The sequence below is a fragment of the Muntiacus reevesi genome, chromosome 16, assembly GCF_963930625.1.
Source record: "Muntiacus reevesi chromosome 16, mMunRee1.1, whole genome shotgun sequence".
Classification (NCBI taxonomy): Eukaryota; Metazoa; Chordata; class Mammalia; order Artiodactyla; family Cervidae; genus Muntiacus; species Muntiacus reevesi.
The window spans coordinates 14,999,060-15,020,437 of NC_089264.1; the positions used below are offsets into that span (position 1 = coordinate 14,999,060).

The 21,378-nt window shown below is 38.4% G+C and overlaps 1 protein-coding gene across 4 annotated transcripts in view; it reads left to right on the forward strand.

Annotated features, from left to right (window-relative positions):
* The window catches only part of ELOVL6 (ELOVL fatty acid elongase 6), a 138,077-nt gene that overhangs the window by 73,591 nt on the left and 43,108 nt on the right, over nucleotides 1-21,378 (forward strand). For 3 of the 4 annotated variants that reach the window (XM_065907400.1, XM_065907403.1, XM_065907401.1), the window contains exon 2: nucleotides 15,212-15,343. The exons of the other annotated variant lie outside the window; for it this stretch is intronic. In XM_065907400.1, coding sequence (XP_065763472.1) covers nucleotides 15,212-15,343 — 132 coding nt within the window. The remainder of the gene's footprint in view (nucleotides 1-15,211; nucleotides 15,344-21,378) is intronic. 4 annotated transcript variants of the gene reach the window in all.

Genomic DNA, 21,378 nt, shown 5'->3' on the forward strand with positions numbered 1-21,378 from the left:
AAAACCGAGGTCCTTTTCATTCCTTTTCTCCCTCACAGCATAATTTTCTTTTTCACAACTCCTTATGTCTGACACGTACATGCTGCTGCTTCTGCTGCTAAGTTGCTTCAGTCATGTCCAACTCTGTGCGACCCCATAGACAGCAGCCCACCAGGCTCCCCCATCCCTGGGATTCTCCAGGCAAAAACACTGGAGTGGTTTGCCATTTCCTTCTCCATGATACACACATAGTAGCCATTAAAACAAGATCGCTGATATAAAGAGGCTTCAGGTCATCTCCCCATGGGGTTCATTAGCAATTATCCTGTGTGAAATGCTACCTACATGAAAGTTTCACCATTTTCAATCCTGTCTGACTTCCAAAGGAGTGCAAGTCATCTGGCAGAGATTTTGATGGGAGACTCAAGCTACTAAGTGCTGGTTTCAGTGTAATCCCAGGAGTTAAAAGGAAAAAAAGTTGAATGTATATATGTATATACACACATACACTCGTTAAGAAATTTTGTTAGATAGAACAGTAAGTATCAATACAAATCATAAACAGGTACACAGAATAGGCCAGAATAGGAAAAACATGTAGGAATGTTTTGGAACAATATAGCTTTATGAAGAAATCCAGATTTCTGAAGATAAAAGGTAAATCTATTGTTTTGATTAATGATGGACTAATTTTTATTAATCACACTGACAGAAATAAAAGGGGAAGAAAGCGTATATACAAGCATACCCGTATTGCATTTGGGTGGTTAGTTACTTGTGTGTGCTAGGTCACTTCTGTTGAGTTTGACTCTTTGCAACCCCATGGACTGTAGCCCACCACGCTCCTCTGTCCATAGGATTCTCCAGGCAAGAATACTGGAGTGGATTGCCATTTTCTTCTCCAGGGGATCTTCCCAACCCAGGGATCAAGTCCACATCTCTTATGTCTCCTGCATTGGGAGGTGGGTTCTTTACTACTAGCACTACTGGGAAGCCCTATAACTATTGTAACGGGGCTGTACAATCACTATCTGAATAGTATTCAGTTCAGTTCAGTTGCTCAGTCATGTCTGACTCTCTGTAACCCCATGGACTGCAGCACACCAGACCTCCCTGTCCATCACCAACTCCCAGAGTCTACCCAAACCCATGTTCTCTGAGTCTGTGATGTCATCTAACCGTCTCATCCTCTGTCGTCTCCTTCTCCTCTCCCCTTCAGTCTTTCCCAGCACCAGTGTCTTTTCAAATGAGTCAGCTCTTTGAAACAGGTGGCCAAAGTATTGGAGTTTCAACTTCAATATCAGTCCTTCCAATGAATACTCAGGACTGATTTCCTTTAGGTTGGACTGATTGGATCTCCTTGCAGTCCAAGGGACTCTCAAGAATCTTCTCCAACACCACAGTTCAAAAGCATCAATTATGCTGTGCTCAGCTTTCTTTATAGTCCAGCTCTCACACCCCAAACATGACCACTGGAAAAACCATAGCCTTTACTAGACGGACCTTTGTTGGCAAAGTGGTGTCTCTGCTTTTTAATATGCTGTCTAGGTTGGTCATAACTTTTCTTCCAAGGAGCAAGCATCTTTTAATTTCAAGGTTGCAGTCACCATCTGCAGTGATTTGGAGCCCCCCAAAACAACGTCTGTCACTGTTTCCACATCTATTTGCCATGAAGCGATGGGACCAGATGCCATGATCTTAGTTTTCTGAATGTTGAGCTTTAAGCCAACTTTTTCACTCTCCTCTTTCACTTTCATCAAGAGGCTCTTAAGATCTTCACTTTCTGCGAAGGTGGTGTCATCTGCATATCTGAGGTTATTGATATTTCTCCCGGCAATCTTGATTCCAGCTTGTGCTTCATCCACCCCAGTGTTTCTCATGATGTACTCTGCATATAAGTTAAATAAGCAGGGTGACAATATACAACCTAGACGTATTGCTTTCCCAATTTGGAACCAGCCTGCTGTTCCATGTCCAGTTCTAACTGTTGCTTCCTGACTTGCATACAGATTTCTTAAGAGGCAGGTCAGATGGTCTGGTATTCCCATCTCTTTCAGAATTTTCCACAGTTTATTGTGATCCACAGAGTCAAAGGCTTTGGCATAGTCAATAAAACAGAAATAGATGTTTTTCTGGAACTCTGGCTTTTTCAATGATCCAGCGGATATTGGCAATTTGATCTCTGGTTCCTCTGCTTTTTCTAAAAACAGCTTGAACATCTGGAAGTTCACAGTTCACCTATTGGTGAAGCCTGGCTTAGAGAATTTTGAGCATTACTTTACTAGCTTGTGAGATGAGTGCAATTGTGCGGTAGTTTGAGCATTCTTTGGCATTGCCTTTCTTTGGGATTGGAATGAAAACTGACCTTTTCCAGTCCTGTGGCCACTGCTGAGTTTTCCAAATTTGCTGGCATATTGAGAGCAGCACTTTCACAGCATTATCTTTTAGGATTTTAAATAGCTCAACAGGAATTCCATCACCTCTACTAGCTTTGTTTGTAATAATGCTTCCTAAGCCCTGCTTGACTTCACTCTCTGTGAGTGACCATACCATTATGGTTATCCAGGACATTAAAACATTTTTTGTACAGTTCTTTTGTGTATTCTGCCACCTCTTCTTAATCTCTTCTTCTGTTAGGTCCTTGCTGTTTCTGTCCTTTATTGTGCCCATTTTTGCATGAAATGTTCCCTTAGTATCTCTAATTTTCTTGAAGAGATCTCTGTCTTGCCCATTCTGTTGTTTTCCTCTATTTCTTTGCATTGTTCACGAGGAAGGTTTTCTACCTCTCTTTGCTATTCTTTGGAACTCTGCATTCAGATGGGAATATCTTTCCTTTTCTCCTTTGCTTTTCACTTCTCTTCACAGCTATCTGTAAGACCTCCTCAGACAACCATTTTACTCTTTTGCATTTCTTTTTCTTGGGAATAGTCTTGATCCCTATCTCCTGTACAATGTCACGAACCTCTGTCCATAGTTCATCAGGCACTCTATCTATCAGATCTAATCCCTTGAATCTATTTGTCACTTCCACTGTATAATCATAAGGGATTTGATTTAGGTTATACCTGAATGCTCTGGGGTTTCTCTGGTGGCTCAGAGGATAAAGCGTCTGCCTGCAATGTGGGAGACCTGGGTTCGATCCCTGGGTCGGGAAGATCCCCTAGAGAAGGCAATGGCAACCCACTCCAGTACTCTTGCCTGGAAAATCCCATGGATGGAGAAGCCTGGTAGGCTACAGTCCATGGGGTTGCAAAGAGTCGGACACGACTGAGTGACTTCACTTTCACTTTCTTTCATTTTGAATGGTCTAGTGCTTTTCCCTACTTTCTTCAATATGAGTTTGAATTTGACAATAAGGAGTTCATATTCTGAGCCACAGTCAGCTCCCAGTCTTGTCTTTGCTGATTGAATAGAGTGTCTCCATCTTTGGCTGCAAAGTATATAATCAGTCTAATTATGGTATTGACCATCTGGTGATGTCCATGTATAGAGTCTTCTCTTGTGTTGTTGGAAGAGGGTGTTTGCTATGACCAGTGCGTTCTCTTGGCAGAACTCTATTATTGTCTGCCCTGCTTCATTCTGTACTCCAAGGCCAAATTTGCCTGTTACTCCAGGTGTTTCTTGACTTCCTGCTTTTTCATTCCAGTCCCCTATAATGAAAAGAACATCTTTTGGGGGTGTTAGTTTTAGATCTTGTAGGTCTTCATAGAACCGTTCAACTTCAGCTTCTTCAGCATTACTGGTCGGAGCATAGACTTGGATTACTTTGATACTGATTGGTTTGCCTTGGAAATGAACAGAGATTACTCTGTCCTTTTGAGATTGCATCCAAGTACTGTATTTTGGACTCTTTTATTGACTAGGATGGCTACTTCATTTCTTCTAAGGGATTCTTGCCCATAGTAGTAGATATAATGGTCATCTGAGTTAAATTCACCCATTCCAGTCCATTTTAATTTTAGTTCACTGATTCCTAAAAGGTTGACGTTCACTCTTGCCATCTCCTGTTTGATCACTTCCAATTTGCCTTGATTCATGGACCTAACATTCCAGGTTCATATGCAGTATTGCTCTTTATAGCACTGACCCAGGAGAAAGGGGCAGTGACCCCACAAGAGACTGACCCAGACTTGCCCGTCAGTGTCCAGGAGTCTCCAGCAGAGACATGAGTCAGTGGTGACCTGCTGCAGGGTTGGGGGCACTGAGTGTAGCAGTACATGCATGGCATCTTTTGAAGAAGGTCACCATTATCTTCATTACCTCCATGTAGTTTGGCCCCAGGTAAATAGCAGGGAGGGAACACAGATCCACCCATCAACAGAAAATTGAACTAAAGATTTACTGAGCATGGCCCTGCCCATCAGAACAAGACCCACTTTCCCCCTCAGTCAGTCTCTCCCATCAGGAAGCTTCCATAAGCCTCTTATCCTTCTCCATCAGAGGGCAGACAGACTTAAAACCACAATCCCAGAAAACTAACCAATCTGATTACATGGACCACAGCCTTGTCTAACTCAGTGAAAGCATGAGCCATGCCATGTAGGGCCACCCAAGGTGGACAGATCATGGTGGAGAGTTCTGACAAAATGTGGGTCCACTGGAAAAAGGAATGGCAAGTCACTTCAGTATTCTTGCCTTAAGAACTCCATGAACAGTATGAAAAGTATTAAGTACCTACTTACTGGAGATTAGTGGAGAAATAACTCCAGAAAGAATGAAGGGATAGAGCCAAAGCAAAAATCCACACCCATTTGTGGATGTGACTGGTGATAGAATCAAGGTCTGATGCTGTAAAGAGCAATATTGCATGGGAACCTGGAATGTTAGGTCCATGAGTCAAGACAAATTGGAAGTGGTTAAACAGGAGATGGCAAGAGTGAAAGCTGACATTCTAGGAATCAGCGAACTAAGATGGACTGGAATGGGTGAATTTAACTCAGATGACCATTAAATCTACTACTACGGGCAGGAATCCCTTAGAAGAAATGGAGTAGGCATCATGGTCAACAAAAGAGTCTGAAATGCAGTACTTGGATGTGATCTGAAAAATGACAGAATGATTTCTATTTGTTTCCAAGGCAAACCATTCAATATCATGGTAATCCAAGCCTATACCCCAACCAGTAATGCTGAAGAAGCTGAAGTTGAACCGTTCTATGAAGACCTACAAGAACTTTTAGAACTAACACCCCAAAAAGATGTCCTTTTCATTATAGGGAACTGGAATGCAAAAGTAGGAAGTCAAGAAATACATGGAGTAACAGGCAGATTTGGCCTTGGAGTACAGAATGAAACAGGGCAAAGGCTAATAGAGTTCTGCCAAGAGAACGCACTGGTCATAGCAAACACCCTCTTCCAACAACACAAGACAAGACTCTACACATGGACATCACCAGATGGTCAACACCGAAATCAGGTTAATTATATTCTTTGCAGCCAAAGAAGGAGAAGCTCTATACAGTCAGCAAAAACAAGACCAGTAGCTGACTGTGGCTCAGATCATGAACTCCTTATTGCCAAAGTCAGACTGAAATTCAGACTTAAATTGAAAAAAGTAGGGAAAACCACTAGACCATTCAGGTATGACCTAAATCAAATCCCTTATGATTATACAGTGGAAGTGAGAAATAGATTTAAGGGACTAGATCTGATAGAGTGCCTGATGAACTATGGACGGAGGTTTGTGACATTGTACAGGAGACAGGGATTAAGACTATCCGCGTGGAAAAGAAATGCAAAAAAGCAAAATGGCTGTCTGAGGAGGCCTTACAAATAGCTGTGAAAAGAAGAGAAGCGAAAAGCAAAGGAGAAATGGAAAGATATTCCCATCTGAATGCAGAGTTCCAAAGAATAGCCAGGAGAGATAAGAAAGCCTTCCTCAGCAATCAGTGCAAAGAAATAGAGGAAAACAACAGAATGGGCAAGACTAGAGACCTCGTCAAGAAAATTAGAGATACCAAGGGAAAGTTTCATTTAAAGATGGGCTCGATAAAGAACAGAAATGGTATGAACCTAACAGAAGCAGAAGATATTAAGAAGAGGTGGCAAGAATACACAGAAGAACTGTACAAAAAAGATCTTCACGACCCAGATAATCATGATGGTGTGATCACTCACCGGGAGCCAGACATCCTGGAATGTGAAGTCAAGTGGACCTTAGAAAGCATCACTACAAACAAAACTAGTGGAGGTGATGGAATTCCCATTGAGCTATTTCACATCCTGAAAGATGATGCTGTGAAAGTGCTGCACTCAGTATGCCAGCAAATTTGGAAAACTCAGCAGTGGCCACAGGACTGGAAAAGGTCAGTTTTCATTCCCATCCCAAAGAAAGGCAATGCCAAAGAATGCTCAAACAACTGAACAATTGCACTCTTCTCACATGCTAGCAAAGTAATGCTTCACCAACAGGTGAACTGTGAACTTCCAGATGCTCAAGCTGTTTTTAGAAAAAGCAGAGGAACCAGAGATCAAATTGCCAACATCTGCTGGATCATCAAAAAAGCAACAGAGTTCCGGAAAAACATCTATTTCTGCTTTATTGACTATGCCAAAGCCTTTGACTCTGTGGATCACAATAAACTGTGGAAAATTCTGAAAGAGATGGGAATACCAGACCACCTGACCTGTCTCTAGAGAAACCTGTATGCAAGTCAGGAAGCAACAGTTATAACTACATGGAACAATAGACTGGTTCCAAATTGGGAAAGGAATACATTAAGGCTGCCTATTGTCACCCTGCTTATTTAACTTATATGCAGAGTACATCATGAGAAACGCTGGGCTGGATGAAGCACAAGCTGGAATCAAGATTGCTGGGAGAAATATCAATAACCTCAGATATGCAGACGATACCACCTTTATGGCAGAAAGTGAAGAAGAACCAAAAAGCCTCTGGATGAAAGTGAAGGAGGAGAGTGAAAAAACGGCTTAAAGCTCAACATTCAGAAAACTAAGATCATGGCATCTGGTCCCATCACTTCATGGGAAATAGATGGGGAATCAGTGGAAACAGTGTCAGACTTTATTTTGGGGGGGCTCCAAAACCACTGCAGATGGTGATTGCAGCCGTTAAATTAAAAGACACTTGCTCCTTGGAAGGAAAGTTATGACCAACCTGGACAGCATATTAAAAAGCAGAGACATTACTTTGCCAACAACAGTCCATCTAGTCAAGGCTATGATTTTTCCAGTGGTCATGTATGGATGTGAGAGCTGGACAGTGAAGAAAGCTGAGCAACGCAGAATTGATGCTTTTGAACTGTGGTGTTGGAGAAGACTCCTGAGAGTCCCTTGAACTGCAAGGAGATCCAACCAGTCCATCCTAAAGGAGATCAGTCCTGGGTGTTCATTGGAAGGACTGATGCTGAAGCTGAAACTCCAATACTTGGGCCACCTGATGTGAAGAGCTGACTCATTGGAAAAGACCCTGATGCTGGGAGGGACTGGGGGGAGGAGGAGAAGGGGACGACAGGATGAGATGGCTGGATGGCATCACCGACTTGATGCACATGGGTTTCGGTAGACTCGGGATTTGTTTCTGAATAGAGAGGCCTGGCGTGCTGTGATCATGGGGTCGCAAAAAGTTGGACACAACTGAGTGACTGAACTGGACTGAAGTACCTACAGCTAAAGATTGTGCTGTATGATTGAGCATTTGAGTGCATTTACTAAACAGGAGTTCATACCATCTAGAAATTTCTATTTATCTGGTGGTAAAATAGTTTAGTGTTACCATTATACCCATCTATGGAGGTCTGTCAGAATATGAAGTATTATTGGATTACTGTTGACATTTTAGGGAAGTCATCTATCCACATTAAATAGTAAGTGGACCTGGGGCAAGTCATTATTCATCTTGACTGTAATTGAAACTTTAGCAAAGAGATACCAGCATGGAAATCCAGTTTTAATCCACTTAAATCACCCTTTTGGCTAAAGAAAAATTCTCTTCTAGCAAAATGGAAAAATCATAACATTCAACTATTAATGATAAATTTTTACTCAGTTAATCCTTCCTCAGATGACTCCTCTTATCAGAACCCTAAAATTAGTTCTAAATTAACTCAAAGTGTTATTTAACATTTTTATTTTTTGTGTATTTACTCATTTTTACTACAGTTTTTAAAGTTTATACTCTTTTTGCAGTTATTGCAAAGCATTGGTTATATTTCCCATGTGTAAAATACAACCATGTAGCCTATCTTACATTCAACAGTTGATTTCTCCTACCCTCCCACCCTTATACTGCCCCTCCCCTTCCTTTCTCCACTGTTAACCAGTAGTACTCTATATCTGTGAGACTGCTTCATTTTTCTTATATTCATTACTTTATTGTATTTTTTAGATTCCTTGTAATATCATCCAGTATTCTTTCTGTCTGTCTCATTTCACTTAGCATAATGGCCTTCCAAGTTCATCCATTGTTGCCAAGACATTATTTAAATTTCACCACAGTGGAAGATTTATGTAGGATACAATAAGTAACTTGTTTTTATTGCAATATTTATACTCAGTTCCTATTATTGACTGGGTGCTTCCCAGGTGACACTATTGGTAAAGAACCTGCCTGTCGATGTAGGAGACATTAAGAGATGTGGGTTCAATCCCTGGGTCAGGAAGACTGGAAAATCCCCATAGACAGGGGACTCTGGTGGGCTACAGTCCTTAGCATCACAGAGAGTCAGAGACGACTGAAGCAGTAGCACTCATTATTGACTGCCTGGGACCCAGATAGAGCCTCGACAATTGATTTTTGTTTACATACATGCTTGATCACAGCCATTTCAATTTTTGGTAGTTTTGACCAATATGTGTGAATGCAGCCACGTGACTCTGAACAACCAATGTCATCAGCACTCTCCACTTCATTTCCTTTTCTGTAGAACAAGAACATTTGTCCTTCACAGTTCTCAAATTCTGCATGTGTTTATATTGATTAACTTGGTTGCCCTAGCTGTGGAATTGAAGATTCTTAAAGAGATCTTTAGTAAACACGTGAAAAAGGGAACAGCCCTGGCCAGGAACCTAGCAGTACCTTAGGACTAATTCTCATTCTAGAACTGAAGAAATTTGAGGAAAGAATATAGAGGGAAGACTTTTATTCTTTGGTTAGTTCTTCGGGGCTCATTATTTTTCCCTTAGGTTAGAATGATAGGATCATGTAGACATTCTTTAAGTTGGTTCATAATTGTGAGTAATATAATTGATGTAACTATAACTGAACTTGGAATTAGAGTGAATGAGCAAGAGAAAGAATAATAAGTCGTTGAAAGGAAGAGTTTTCAGTGATACATATAGTGAATTCATTCTGAAGAGGATTTGGATCAAAGACTTCCCACTGCCCAGAAAATGTGGCAGTTGAAACAAAGGTGTATAGATTCCTCTTCATCTTTTTACAAACAGTGTGCTACAGAGTTACACAATAACCTTGTAGTTCTATAAAGGGATTTAAGGAATTCTTATAACACAGCATATAAACTTTTCTTACCATAGGACTGAGGCTACTTAATTTCTAAGTCAGCTTCCTTGGCCATAACATGAAGAAAATGTCTTACCTACGTTAAGGATGGTTAAGAGAATTAAATACCAAAGCTTTTTAGCACTATCTCTACCCCCAGGAATCACTCCTTAAATCATAATATTATGATTATTATCACTTATCATTACCTTTAATTTAGAAAAGAACATATGCTTTTGCTTATTACTTCTGTCTGCATTAACTTAATAAATTTTGTTTTTCTTGAGTGAATCCTTATGTGCTCATAAGTAGAGATAGTGATTCTGAGTTTTAAAGTAATGCCATACACTTTCAAACTTCAAAGGAGTAAAGCAATGAATGTATTTATGGCCAAAACTGCTTTATTCTTCAAATATTCAATAGTTAACAGTTTCCGTAAAATTGTTTCACTTTTCCACTTCTCTTTGAAATACAGAAATAGTCTCTTTCTTTCTGGAGGAAGAAAATGGATCATGTTTTTTTTTTTTCTAAATATTTTATTCTTTAGTTATTAAGACATTAATTGGGAAAGGGAAAGTGAAAAAGTGAAACTGCTAGTCGCTGAGTTTTATATGACTCTTTGTGACCCACATGGACTGTAGTCTGTTCCTCTGTCCATGGAATTCTCCAGGCAAGAGTCCTGGAGCGGGTAGCCATTCCCTTCTCCAGGGGATCTTCTCAACCCAGGGATCGAACCTGACTCTCCCACATTGCAGGCAGGTTCTTTTCCATTTGGGCCACCAACTGTTGATCTGCTCAGCATTCTCTGAGCTTCTGTGTGCCTGAGTATATTAATTATATTTTCTCTTATCAGAAAATTCGATATGACAAGATCATGATCATTCAACAAACATTTATTAAGCACTAGTCTGTGCCAGGTCTTATGTTTCCAAGAGTTTGTGACACTCGGTGGAAGTGATTTATTTAAATCTGTTTACCAGTTGATTTCAGAAATCACCACTTTATTTGGTGGTGTTCACCAAGTCAGTCGCTTGCAATCACTGGAAGAAGAGTGACGCTGTGTGAACAATAACGTCTCTCATGAGTCAGCAATACGTGACAGTCGTTGGGGGAAATAGACAAAGCCCTTTACAAGTAATGCTCTTTGGGTGAATGCATTTTTCTTTTTGTATTACATCTCGGAACTTATTTTTCAGCCCTTGAGTGAGGAGTACCCATTTTAAAAGAAACATTGCTTTATCATATGAAAAAGGACTCACTTGTTCAGTTATTTATAATACATGGCCTCTGTTACTTTCTATTGAATTGTACTCTATGAAAACTCTGTGGTTTTATTCTTTATGGCATTATCGATAGTATTGTTCACTTCTCCTTGGTACACTAATAAATGTGCAGGATATGCAGATTCTATTCTATTTACCTAGACCTTACTGACTAGAAGTCCCACCTAAACCTAACAAAAAGAAAAAAGGACTCATAAGATCCTGTGTTCCATCTTTTTTTTAATTACTCTCCTTTCATCTCTCCATTATTTTTTCTTTTTTATCTATTTTATTTCTGAAATTTATTTTTCTGAAAATATTTTAGACTTGTTAAAAATTACCATTTTTAGATTTTCATTAAAAATAACAATGTAACAACTAGGACCTATTGTGTAACACATGGGACTCTCTACTCAGTCCAGTGCCAACCTGGATGAGAGAGAGGTTTGGAGGAGAATGGATATGTGTGTATATGACTCCCTTCACTATTCACCTGAAACTGCCCCAAGATTGCTAATTGGCTCTACCCCAATACAAAATAAAAAGCTTAAAGTTTGAAAAATAATCAGCTTACTAATATATGAGGAAGCCAATTTTTTAATTGGTATATGGTTTTATTTATGGTAATGTAAGTTTCCATGTTACTCTTGCCATACATCTCACCCTCTCCTCCCCTCTCCCCATGTCCATAAGTCTGTTCTCTATGTCTGTTTCTCTGTTGCTGCTCTGCAAATAAATTCTTCGGTACCATCTTTCTAGATTCCGTATATATGCGTTAGTATACGATATTTCTCTTTCTCTTTCTGATTACTTCACTCTGTGTAATAGGCTCTAGGTTCATCCACCTCGTTAGAACTAACTCAAATGTGTTCCTTTTTATGGCCAAGTAATATTCCATTGTATATATGTACCAAAACTTTATCCGTTCATCTGTCAATGGACATCTAGGTTGCTTCCGTGTTCTAGCTATTGTAAATAGTGCTTCAGTGAACAGTGGGATACAGGTGTCTTTTTCAGTATTGGTTTCCTCAGGGTATATGCCTAGGAGTGGCATTGCTGGGTCGTACGGTGCTTTTATTTCTAGTTTTTTAAGGAATCTCCATACTGTCATCCATAGTGGCTGTATCTATTTACATTCCCACCAACAGCGCAAGAGGTTTCCCTTTTCCCCACCCCCTCTCCAGCATTTATTGTGTGTAGACTTTTTGATGAGGGCCATTCTAACCAGTGAGAGGTGATATCTCGTTGTGATTTTGATTCACATTTCTCTAATAATGAGCGATATTGAACATCTTTTCATGTGTTTGTTAGCCATCTGTATGTCTTCTTTGGAGAAATGTCTGTTTAGGTCTTTTTCCCACTTTTTGATTGCGTTGTTTATTTTTCTGGTATTGAGTTGTATGACTGCTTGTATATTTTGGAAATGAATCCTTTGTCAGTTGTTTCATTTGCTATTATTTTCTCCCATTCTGAGGGCTGTCCTTTTACCTTGCTTATAGTTTCCTTTGCTGTGCAAAAGCTTTTAAGTTTAATCTTATTTACTTTTGTTTTCATTTCCATTACTCTAGGTGGTGGGTCATAGAGGATCTTGCTTTGTGTCCAGTGTTCTACCTATGTATTCTCTAAGTTTTATGTAGTTTCTGGTCTTTCATTTAGGTCTTTAATCCATTTTGAGTTTATCTTTGTGTATGGTGTTAGGAAGCATTCTAATTTCATTCGTTTACATGTAGCTGTCCAGTTTTCCCAGCAGCACTTATTGGAAAGGCTGTCTTTGCCCCATTGTATATTCTTGCCTCCTTTGTCAAAAATAAGGTACCCATAAGTTCACTTCAGTTCAGTCACTCAGTCATGTCAGACTCTGTGCGACCCCACGGACTGTACCATGCCAGGCCTCCCTATCCATCACCAGCTCCTGAAGTTTACTTAAATACATGTCCATTGAGTTGGTGATGCCATCCAACCAAATCATCCTCTGTCATCCCCTTCTCCTCCTGCCTTCAATCTTTCCCAGCATCAGGATCTTTTCAAATGAGTCAGTTTTTCACATCAAGTGGCCAAAGTATTGGAGTTTCAGCTTCGCACCAGTCCTTTAGGATGGACTGGTTGGATCTCCTTGCAGTCCAAGGGACTCTCAAGTCTCCTCCAACATCACAGTTCAAAAGCATCAATTCTTCCCTCAGCTTTCTTTATAGTGCAACTCTGACATCTATACATGACTACTGGAAAAACCATAGCTTTGACTAGAAGGACCTTTGTTGACAAAGTAATGGGTTTATTTCTGGGCTTTCTATCTTGTTCCATTGCTCTATGTTTCTGTTTTTGGCCAGTACCATACTGTCTTGATGACTGTAGCTTTGTAGTATAACCTGAAGTCAGAAAGGTTGATTCCTCCAGCTCCATTCTTCTTTCTCAAGACTGCTTTGGCCATTTGGGATCTTTTGTGTTTCCATATGAATTGTGAAATTTTTTGTTCTAGTTCTTTGAAAAATGCCATTGGTGATTTGATAGGGACTGCATTGAATCTGCAGATTGCATTTGGTAGTATAGTCATTTTCACAATATTGATTCTTCCTACCCAGGAACATGGAATATCTCTCCATCTGTTTATGTCATCTTTGATTTCTTTTATCAATGGCTTATAATTTTTTGCATACAGTTCTTTTGTCTCCTTCAGTAAGTTTATTCCTAGATATTTTTTTTTTGTTACAATGGTGAATGAGATTGATTCCTTAATTTCTCTTTCTAATATTTCATTGCTAGTATATAGGAATGCAAGTGATGTCTGTGTACTGATTTTGTATCCTGAGACGTTGCTAAATTCACTGATTAGCTCTAGTAATTATCTGATAATATCTTTAGGGTTTTCTGTGTATCTTGTCACCAGCAAACAGTGAGTTTTACTTCTTCTTCTCCAATCTGGATTCCTTTTATTTCTTTTTCTTCTCTGATTGCTGTAGCTAGGACTTCCAAAACTATGTTGAATAATAGTGGTAAAAGTGGCACCCTTGTCTTGTTCCTGATCTTAGGGTGAATGCTTTCACTTTTTTCCATTGAGAATAATGTTTGCTGTGGTCTTATCATATATGGCCTTTATTATGTTGATGTAGGTTCCTTCTTTGCCCATTTTTTGAAGCATTTTAATCATAAATGTGTGCTGAAGACACCTATTTATGTGGATGTGTCCCACATAAGATGTGTTCCATCTTTTTTTTTTTTAATCTCCTTTCATCTCTCCATTCTTAATACTGCCTCAGTTCTGTTTGTTTCTTAGAGTATTTTAAAACAAGTCCAAGACATAATTTCACCCATAAATATTAACAGATAAGAACTTTTAAAATTATGACTGATAACTTTCTGATTTTATTAAAGATTTTTTTAAAAAGAAAACAGTCTATTCAAATAAGGATCCCCAAAAGTTCAACATGTTATATTTCATTATGTCTCTCAAGTTGCTTTTAATATAGAACAGCCCTAGATTTTGATTTCTTACCACTGACATTTTGAAGAAAGAAAGTCAGCTGTCCTACAGAAGGTCCTGGGCTTCCCAGGTGGCTCAGTGATAAAGAATCTGCCTGCCAAGCTGGAGACATGGGTTCAAAACCTGGGTGGGGAAGATCCCCTGGAAAAGGAAATGGCAACTCACACCAGTATTCTTGCCTGGAGAATCCCATGGACAGAGGAGCCTGGCAGGCTACAGTCCACAGGGTTGCAAAGAGTCGGACACGACTTAGCAACTGAATTACAACAGAATGTTTCACAGCTCGGCTTTATCCCCTATCTTTCCTATAGCAGGTAGAAAAATCAGATATTTGATGAGATTCAACCTCAAGGTTTTAGGCCACTGTGTTCTGTGTTCTTCCTATTGCATTGTATGATGTCAGACAATTAGGCTTATTCTTAATGATTATACTGAAATTTAATACCTGCCTCCCCTGGTGAAGATGTTAGGAATCCATCTTTTGGAAGCCATAATTCATGTAGCTTGATTTTAGTGTTTTAAATCATGAAGTGTTTCTCCAAAATCCTTTTTTAGTATCATCAGTCTATTAGGAAGATGCCATTTTTAAAGGCTTTCTTGTCGTAGGATACAGGTCTGTCACCTAGTTTTTCTATTTCCACTAAAATGGTTCTTTTAAATTAATCTATCTAAATTGTCCAACAAACTCTGAAAATTAATTCTCTTGGTAAAAATGTTTCTTTTTGTGCTTCAGTACCATGTTGATGAAATGTTTAGAGTTGCAGCGCCACAAAAGAAAAGACATCTATCCTGACATGAGTTAGCCTGCATGGCCTACTTTATCAGGGGAGGAGTCAATAGCCACCATGTTGACAAATGGACTAAAGTGTCTCTCTTCAATGAAGGGGGCACATTCCCGAGAGTATATTTTCAGTGAGTTCGAAGAGAAGAGTGGTATAAAAGCTGGTGAATAAATATACATTTCTAAAGAATAAAGATAAATTGCTTAAAGATCTTTATTTCACAAGATTTTGTTCTTCTCACTGTTCATAGGAAGAAATCTTTCCTGTTTTCGGCTCTGTATGCTGCCTTTGTCTTTGGTGGTCGGCACCTAATGAACAAACGGGCGAAGTTTGAACTGAGGAAGCCATTAGTGCTCTGGTCTCTGACCCTTGCAGTCTTCAGGTAGGTTGTTGTGTTTTTTTTTCCCATTTTCTAAATAAAATCCATCTATTTCATCAGATTAGCTGAAAGACAGCAACGCTTAATTCTGCATCTCATATTGTTTATTATTAAGGATGTAAAATAACACCACATCCCGAGAGAAAGGCTTCCTGCAGCCAAGCTTGCCATGCTCTATTCATTTTGAGAACCCTCAGGCTGTCTCCTCTCTTGTCCAAACTGTGCGTGCAGTTTATGTCTTAGGGCTGGAAGCAGTACATCAGTTCCATTTTTTTGGCGTATAAATATTGAAGTGGGGGTAAATGGAAAGCTGCAGCAATAAACTGTGGAAGTGTATGGTAGTGTTCAGATGGGGTGGGCATATGCTTACTGACTGGTACATAGTCAAAAATGACTTTTGGGCATTTAATGAGACACTGGACCAGAGAGTGCTTCTGTTCCATTTCCCCAAAGCATCCTCCACCTGAACTGACTAACAGGCATTTGCTTATGCATTCAGGTCTTACTTTGCATCAGACAAAACTCGTCATAGAGGCTGGTCAGGATCAGGCCTGGTCTCTCCGGAAATATCTGCCAGCCAACATACAGATACACTCCTGGAACCCTGAAGGAACATGTCTAGTTTTGTAATATTTGGTGATTTGACAGTCATAAGATGAATTAGCACACAGCTGGTATCCAAACAGGTGCCAGAACTTACCTACAGTGCTAACAAAGGCACTGTGTTTTGCTTGTCAAAACAAGCAGGTTGATAACTAGGCTTGAGGTGGGTAGGGAAGCAGATATAGATATGCTACAGAATAAAAACTATTCTTTCTAATATATAGGAGTATTTCTACTTTTCTTGTATTACATATTAATAGTTCTACTTCTCCAGTGGTTCAGGGGTAAAAAGTCCGCCTGCAATTCAGGAACCACAGTAGACTCGGACTTCGATCCCTGGGTTGGGAAGATCCCCTGGAGGAGGGCGTGACAACCCACTCCAGTATTCCTGCCTGGAGAATCCCATGGACAGAGGAGCCTGGCGGGCTACAATCCATGGGGTCGCAAAGAGTCGGACATGACTGAAGCGACTTAGCATGCACCACTAAGGAGAAATACACGGAATCATTAAAAGCCTCATTAGTCACTTAAAGCTGTTTAAAGATGATCAGGCAGGAAAAGGATTTTCAGAAACTTTGATCTGCACATTTCCATCAGGCTGGCTCCCTGCATCTGAAACACTGATCTGCTTGCTACTGCAGGCACTCTATATTTTGGTCCATTTCATAAGGCACTACATGGGAGATACTTGTGATTTGAACCGATCACTAAAGACTCCTTCCGTTTCATATGTATCAGGTCCTCATTCTCTAATACAAAGCAGCATTTTCATTTTTATTTACATTGAAGGTTCACAGTCTGTCTCACCTTAAGTACTTTGATATTTGAAGGAAAAATTATCTTGATGATGCCTTTCAGCATTTTATAGATCTTTCAACATCCCCTGAACCTTTATCTTCTCTTTTTTTTAAACTTAGCACATATAAGAGGGAAGAAGAAAGTCCAGGGACCCCCATGCACCTGTTCTCCTGCTTAAGCAGTTATCAATACTGTTTCATCTATATTCCCATCAACTTTTTCCTTGACCCAAATTGTTGGGAACTATTACAGACTCAATTACTTCTGAATGAAATGATACCATTTCTAAAAGTTAAGTACTCTTACTAGACTGGTCAATGTCATTATCTCACCTAAATTAGTAATAATTCTTTCTTATTGAGTGTCCCGTTTTCTCCAGTCGTTTCAATTTTTTTTTTTTTTTTACAATTTATTTTTAAGAATTTTGACCCAATGGACATATACACACTACTATATATAAAATAGTCAACTGATAAGGACCTAAAAAAAAGTAAAGAATCCTCACCCAAAGGGGTCCACACTTTTCCATTGGTTGATTTAACTTAGAGGTTTTATCCTTCCTTCCACTTCCAATCCATTGTTCAGATAATCCAAATTGTTTCTCTTTTAGAGTTTCCCCCGGACAGGATGTTACTGATTGCGTTCTTCTGAAACCCTGTATTCTTTGTTAGGCAACAGAGCTAGATATTTTATTATATTTAGATTTAATAGGACTTTTTATAAGAAGTTAGTGAAACAAAAGCAAGGATAAATACTTGATTCTTTGGTCATATTTAGCAGTTTCAAAAAAATTAATTTGATTACTTACTATTTGAATAATAATGGGTGTTTTTAAGTATCATTATGAAGTTACAGGATTATACTTTTTTACATGTCAGTGAGTGTGAGGTGAATTTGGATTTGATGTATTGTAGTCCAATGCTATTATTCTTTTTGTTGCTAAGTTAACCCCTGTTTGACCAGAGGGAGTGTCCTCAGATTGGCTCCTGAATCCTTTTCCCATCCTGAGTAGTACTCATAGCTTGATTTGTGTATGTGTGTGTATTTTGGGGTGTGTATGTGATTGAGGGTGGGGGTGGGGATGACAAGCCGTTCCAGGCCAAGCATGTTGGCATATCCTTGTCCAGAACTGGAATCAGTCATTTCTCAAAAGATCCCAAATTCCTTTGGGAGAAGGAGATAGTATTTAGAAATAACTCTAAGTACTAGCGGTGTTTATTGTCACTACGTTCTTATTTTTAGGCCTCTCAGAGAGCAGAAATAGAAAATTATTCTATTTTAGAAAGAATGTATAGAAAGAATGTATCCAGAGTTAGTATTCATACTTCTGATTCATATTTATGACTAGAGAGTTTTTACTTAATAGATTTCTCCTTCTTCCTATGCCAAAACCCAAGTTCCCAAGGTCAGTACTTACTTACACAATAGAACATATGCTATAGTCATTAACACTACCATCTTTTTTAGATTGACAAGTTCCTGTTTCATCTTCAGTTTCCTTAATTCTATTGGTTAGTTCACTTTCTTCAGAGCCATGTATAAAATTTTGTATAAAATTTTAAAAGCTGAAACTACAGAAAGGTGTCCAAGCTTGGACTGTCTTGGATTGTATAAAAATTGATCATAATATTCTAATCAGTTATTTGGAAACATTACAATGGAATTCTGTGGTTGTATTAATTGAACATGGTCCCATGTTAGGAAGAGTATATTAAGGTTTCTCTGTGCTTAATTCTGATCAACAGTGCATTGAATGAAAAGGCTAAATACAGAATGAATTTTTTAATGGAATATTTATGTAAATTTTACTCCTAGACATAAAACATATGCTGTTCATTAATGCATTTAAGTATTTGTAAAAATATCTAAAAAGATAATAGAAGAAAATATACTCAATTTTTACATCTATGGAAAGGGAGAGGAGACAGGTTTTTAAATGCCCACAATTTACTGGAAAATAAGCAGAAAAAATTTCAGAGCTTATAGAGGTTGGTTTTAGTGAACCAGTAATCTAGAGCAAAAAAGATTTAAATTTCTTGTGATGCTTTGTCTTCTTATTCAAAGAAACAAAACAAGCATCATGTTGACAGCTCAATTCTGGATATTGGATGTTTATTATTCTTTGTGCTTTACTGCATTTACAGTATTTTCTAAAATATACACACCATGCATACACAATCTCATACACAGCTTAGAGAATCTCAAGTGATATTTGCTCTTTTAGAATCCAAATAGCTTTTGAATGAAATTGACATAAAGCTTCAAAAATTTATATAAAGCATCAAAAAAATAAGCTCACAGACAAATGTTTTTATGAGTATTAATAAAAATTCTTCAATCTAGGTCATATATTAATAAAATAACATTATATTCTTATTCTTATGAATATAATGTTATTATAAGAATATGTTTGTAGAAAATTATGACTCTTATTTTACTATAATTCACAAATTTTCAAATTCACCTATAAATGGTGTTTAATATATAAGTAAATAAAGTCCTTACACAAGAGATTCCTGCGTGAGATGGCATGCAATTATGTAGGACCCTAAGAGCCACTGCTTACCACTAATAGGATGTCATGGATTTGGAAAAAAGAGGAGAGAGAACCTAACTTTTGTGTTAGAGGAATTAGAAATAAGGGAGAGAAGAGTAAGGTTTTGCTTTTGGAAAATCACTGAAAAGATTTTTTAATGTATATTACTGCTTAAAACAAATGTCTTTTCCCCAGTTTTTCAAGCCTGCCTGTTAGCTCCTTTACAGTAACTAGAGACCCAACTTAGACTTATTTCCGGATACCCCAAACTGTGTTTACTCAGGAACTGAGACAACTGGGTGGAAATTAAATCAGATATGTAGGCTCCCTAAGCAAAAAGAAACCCCTCCTTTTACTGCTCTATTTCACAAGGAGGGAGGGGGTGTTAGATGACTTGGTGAGCATTACCTGTAGCATGTTCTCTTTCTTTATCTTTGAATTTTGACTGAATAGAACAGCAGTTTTCATATAGGTCAAATACATTGTAATTTATTGAAGGCTGTCATAAGTTTTGACGGAGTAGATAGGATATGATCGAGTGAGGTTTTTCCCAGGTCCACCATGGATTTATTTCACTGAAGAATGACTTCTCTGGGGTTTTCTTAAAAATTTCTTCCCATTAACCTCAAGCCATGCCTCCCCTTTTAGACCCAAGCCATCAGCTTCTGTATCAGTCTTTACGGATAAGATTAGGACATAGCAACCTACAACCCAAGGATAAGCATTTTCTTATCTGATGAGACAATTCCAGGTAGTGTTTGGCCCTAGATATTTGGATATTTCCTTAGGGTAAATGCTGAAAAAAATTCTGGTAATTTGAACTAGTAAATCCTGAGATTATTACTTATGGCAGACAGCCTCAAGCCCTTCAAGGTGCCAGCCACCTGTTCTTCCTGAGTCATTAAATCATGTTGCTATGGCATCTCAGCAGGGTTACTTCTGTTGATTTGTAAAGGACTTTCTGTGTACTGATTTAATAACTTGAAATCCTTCTAGATTGGGTGCAGATGTGCATGCTTCCGATTCAAGCAGTCTTTACCAGGTCTCTGTCTGGCAGAGTTTTCTTCTCACTGGCAGGATAAGGAGCCTTTTTCTAGGTCTCTGACCCAGAGCAGATCAAAGGACAGGTGTCTAGTCAGTGCACATTAGAATAAGTTAATTACTTTGTGCTGCATATTTGTAGATGCCAGTATCACACCTGCTTCAAATTTGCTTATTTCTGTCTCCTGGTGATTCACTCTGGCCTCAATTGCTTTAGGCTTTATTTGTTCAAAGCCAGATATCCTCACTTTACAGTTGGACTTTTTGCCATGTTATTATCCAGCAGTTTTCTCTGTTGAAACTCATTTGTATTTCCTGGCCTTATTTTTATTTTGTCATTGAGTTTCATCTGGCTTAAGTATAAAATATATTCAAAATGAATAGAAAATTACTCTTTTTCTTTAGTAAGAGTTCCATGAACAAAGGGCTTATATATACCATAGGACACATTCAGAAAACTGTTTAACAGAGCAAAGATGCACATGAATGATACTTAGTCAAATCTACTTGTGGTTTTATACACCCATCAGTATTTAATATTGGAAGAATTATTGGCAACTGCCTTATTTTTAAAGAAACAGATATATAATAAAACCAACTGAAACTGTTCAGATGAGAAAAATATGACATTTTAAAAACCCATATTGAAGGAGTTAAGTACATCATTGATCTGTAAATTCATGAAACATTGAAAATAACAAATTTCAGAACTGAATTTATACTCACACGCCTTGTATCTAGTGCTTTGTTATGGTTTCCAGAAGTGGTCCCTCTTAAGCCACAGAGAACATTACAGACGATGATAACAGTGATATTAATATTATGAAGGAAATGAATACATAAACTATAAATGTCATGGGGAAAAACTTCTAGTTTTTCAACAAGAGGTTATAAACTTCACATTTTTAAAGACACAACATCAAAAGGCCAAATGTAACAAAGCAGAAGATATTTCTAGAAAGCATATACTGAGTAGCAAAAAAAGACAAGCTGATGAATAATTGTGGCAATGTGATACCTTTTGTGAAAAGTTTAATAACCCATAAATTATAACACTACA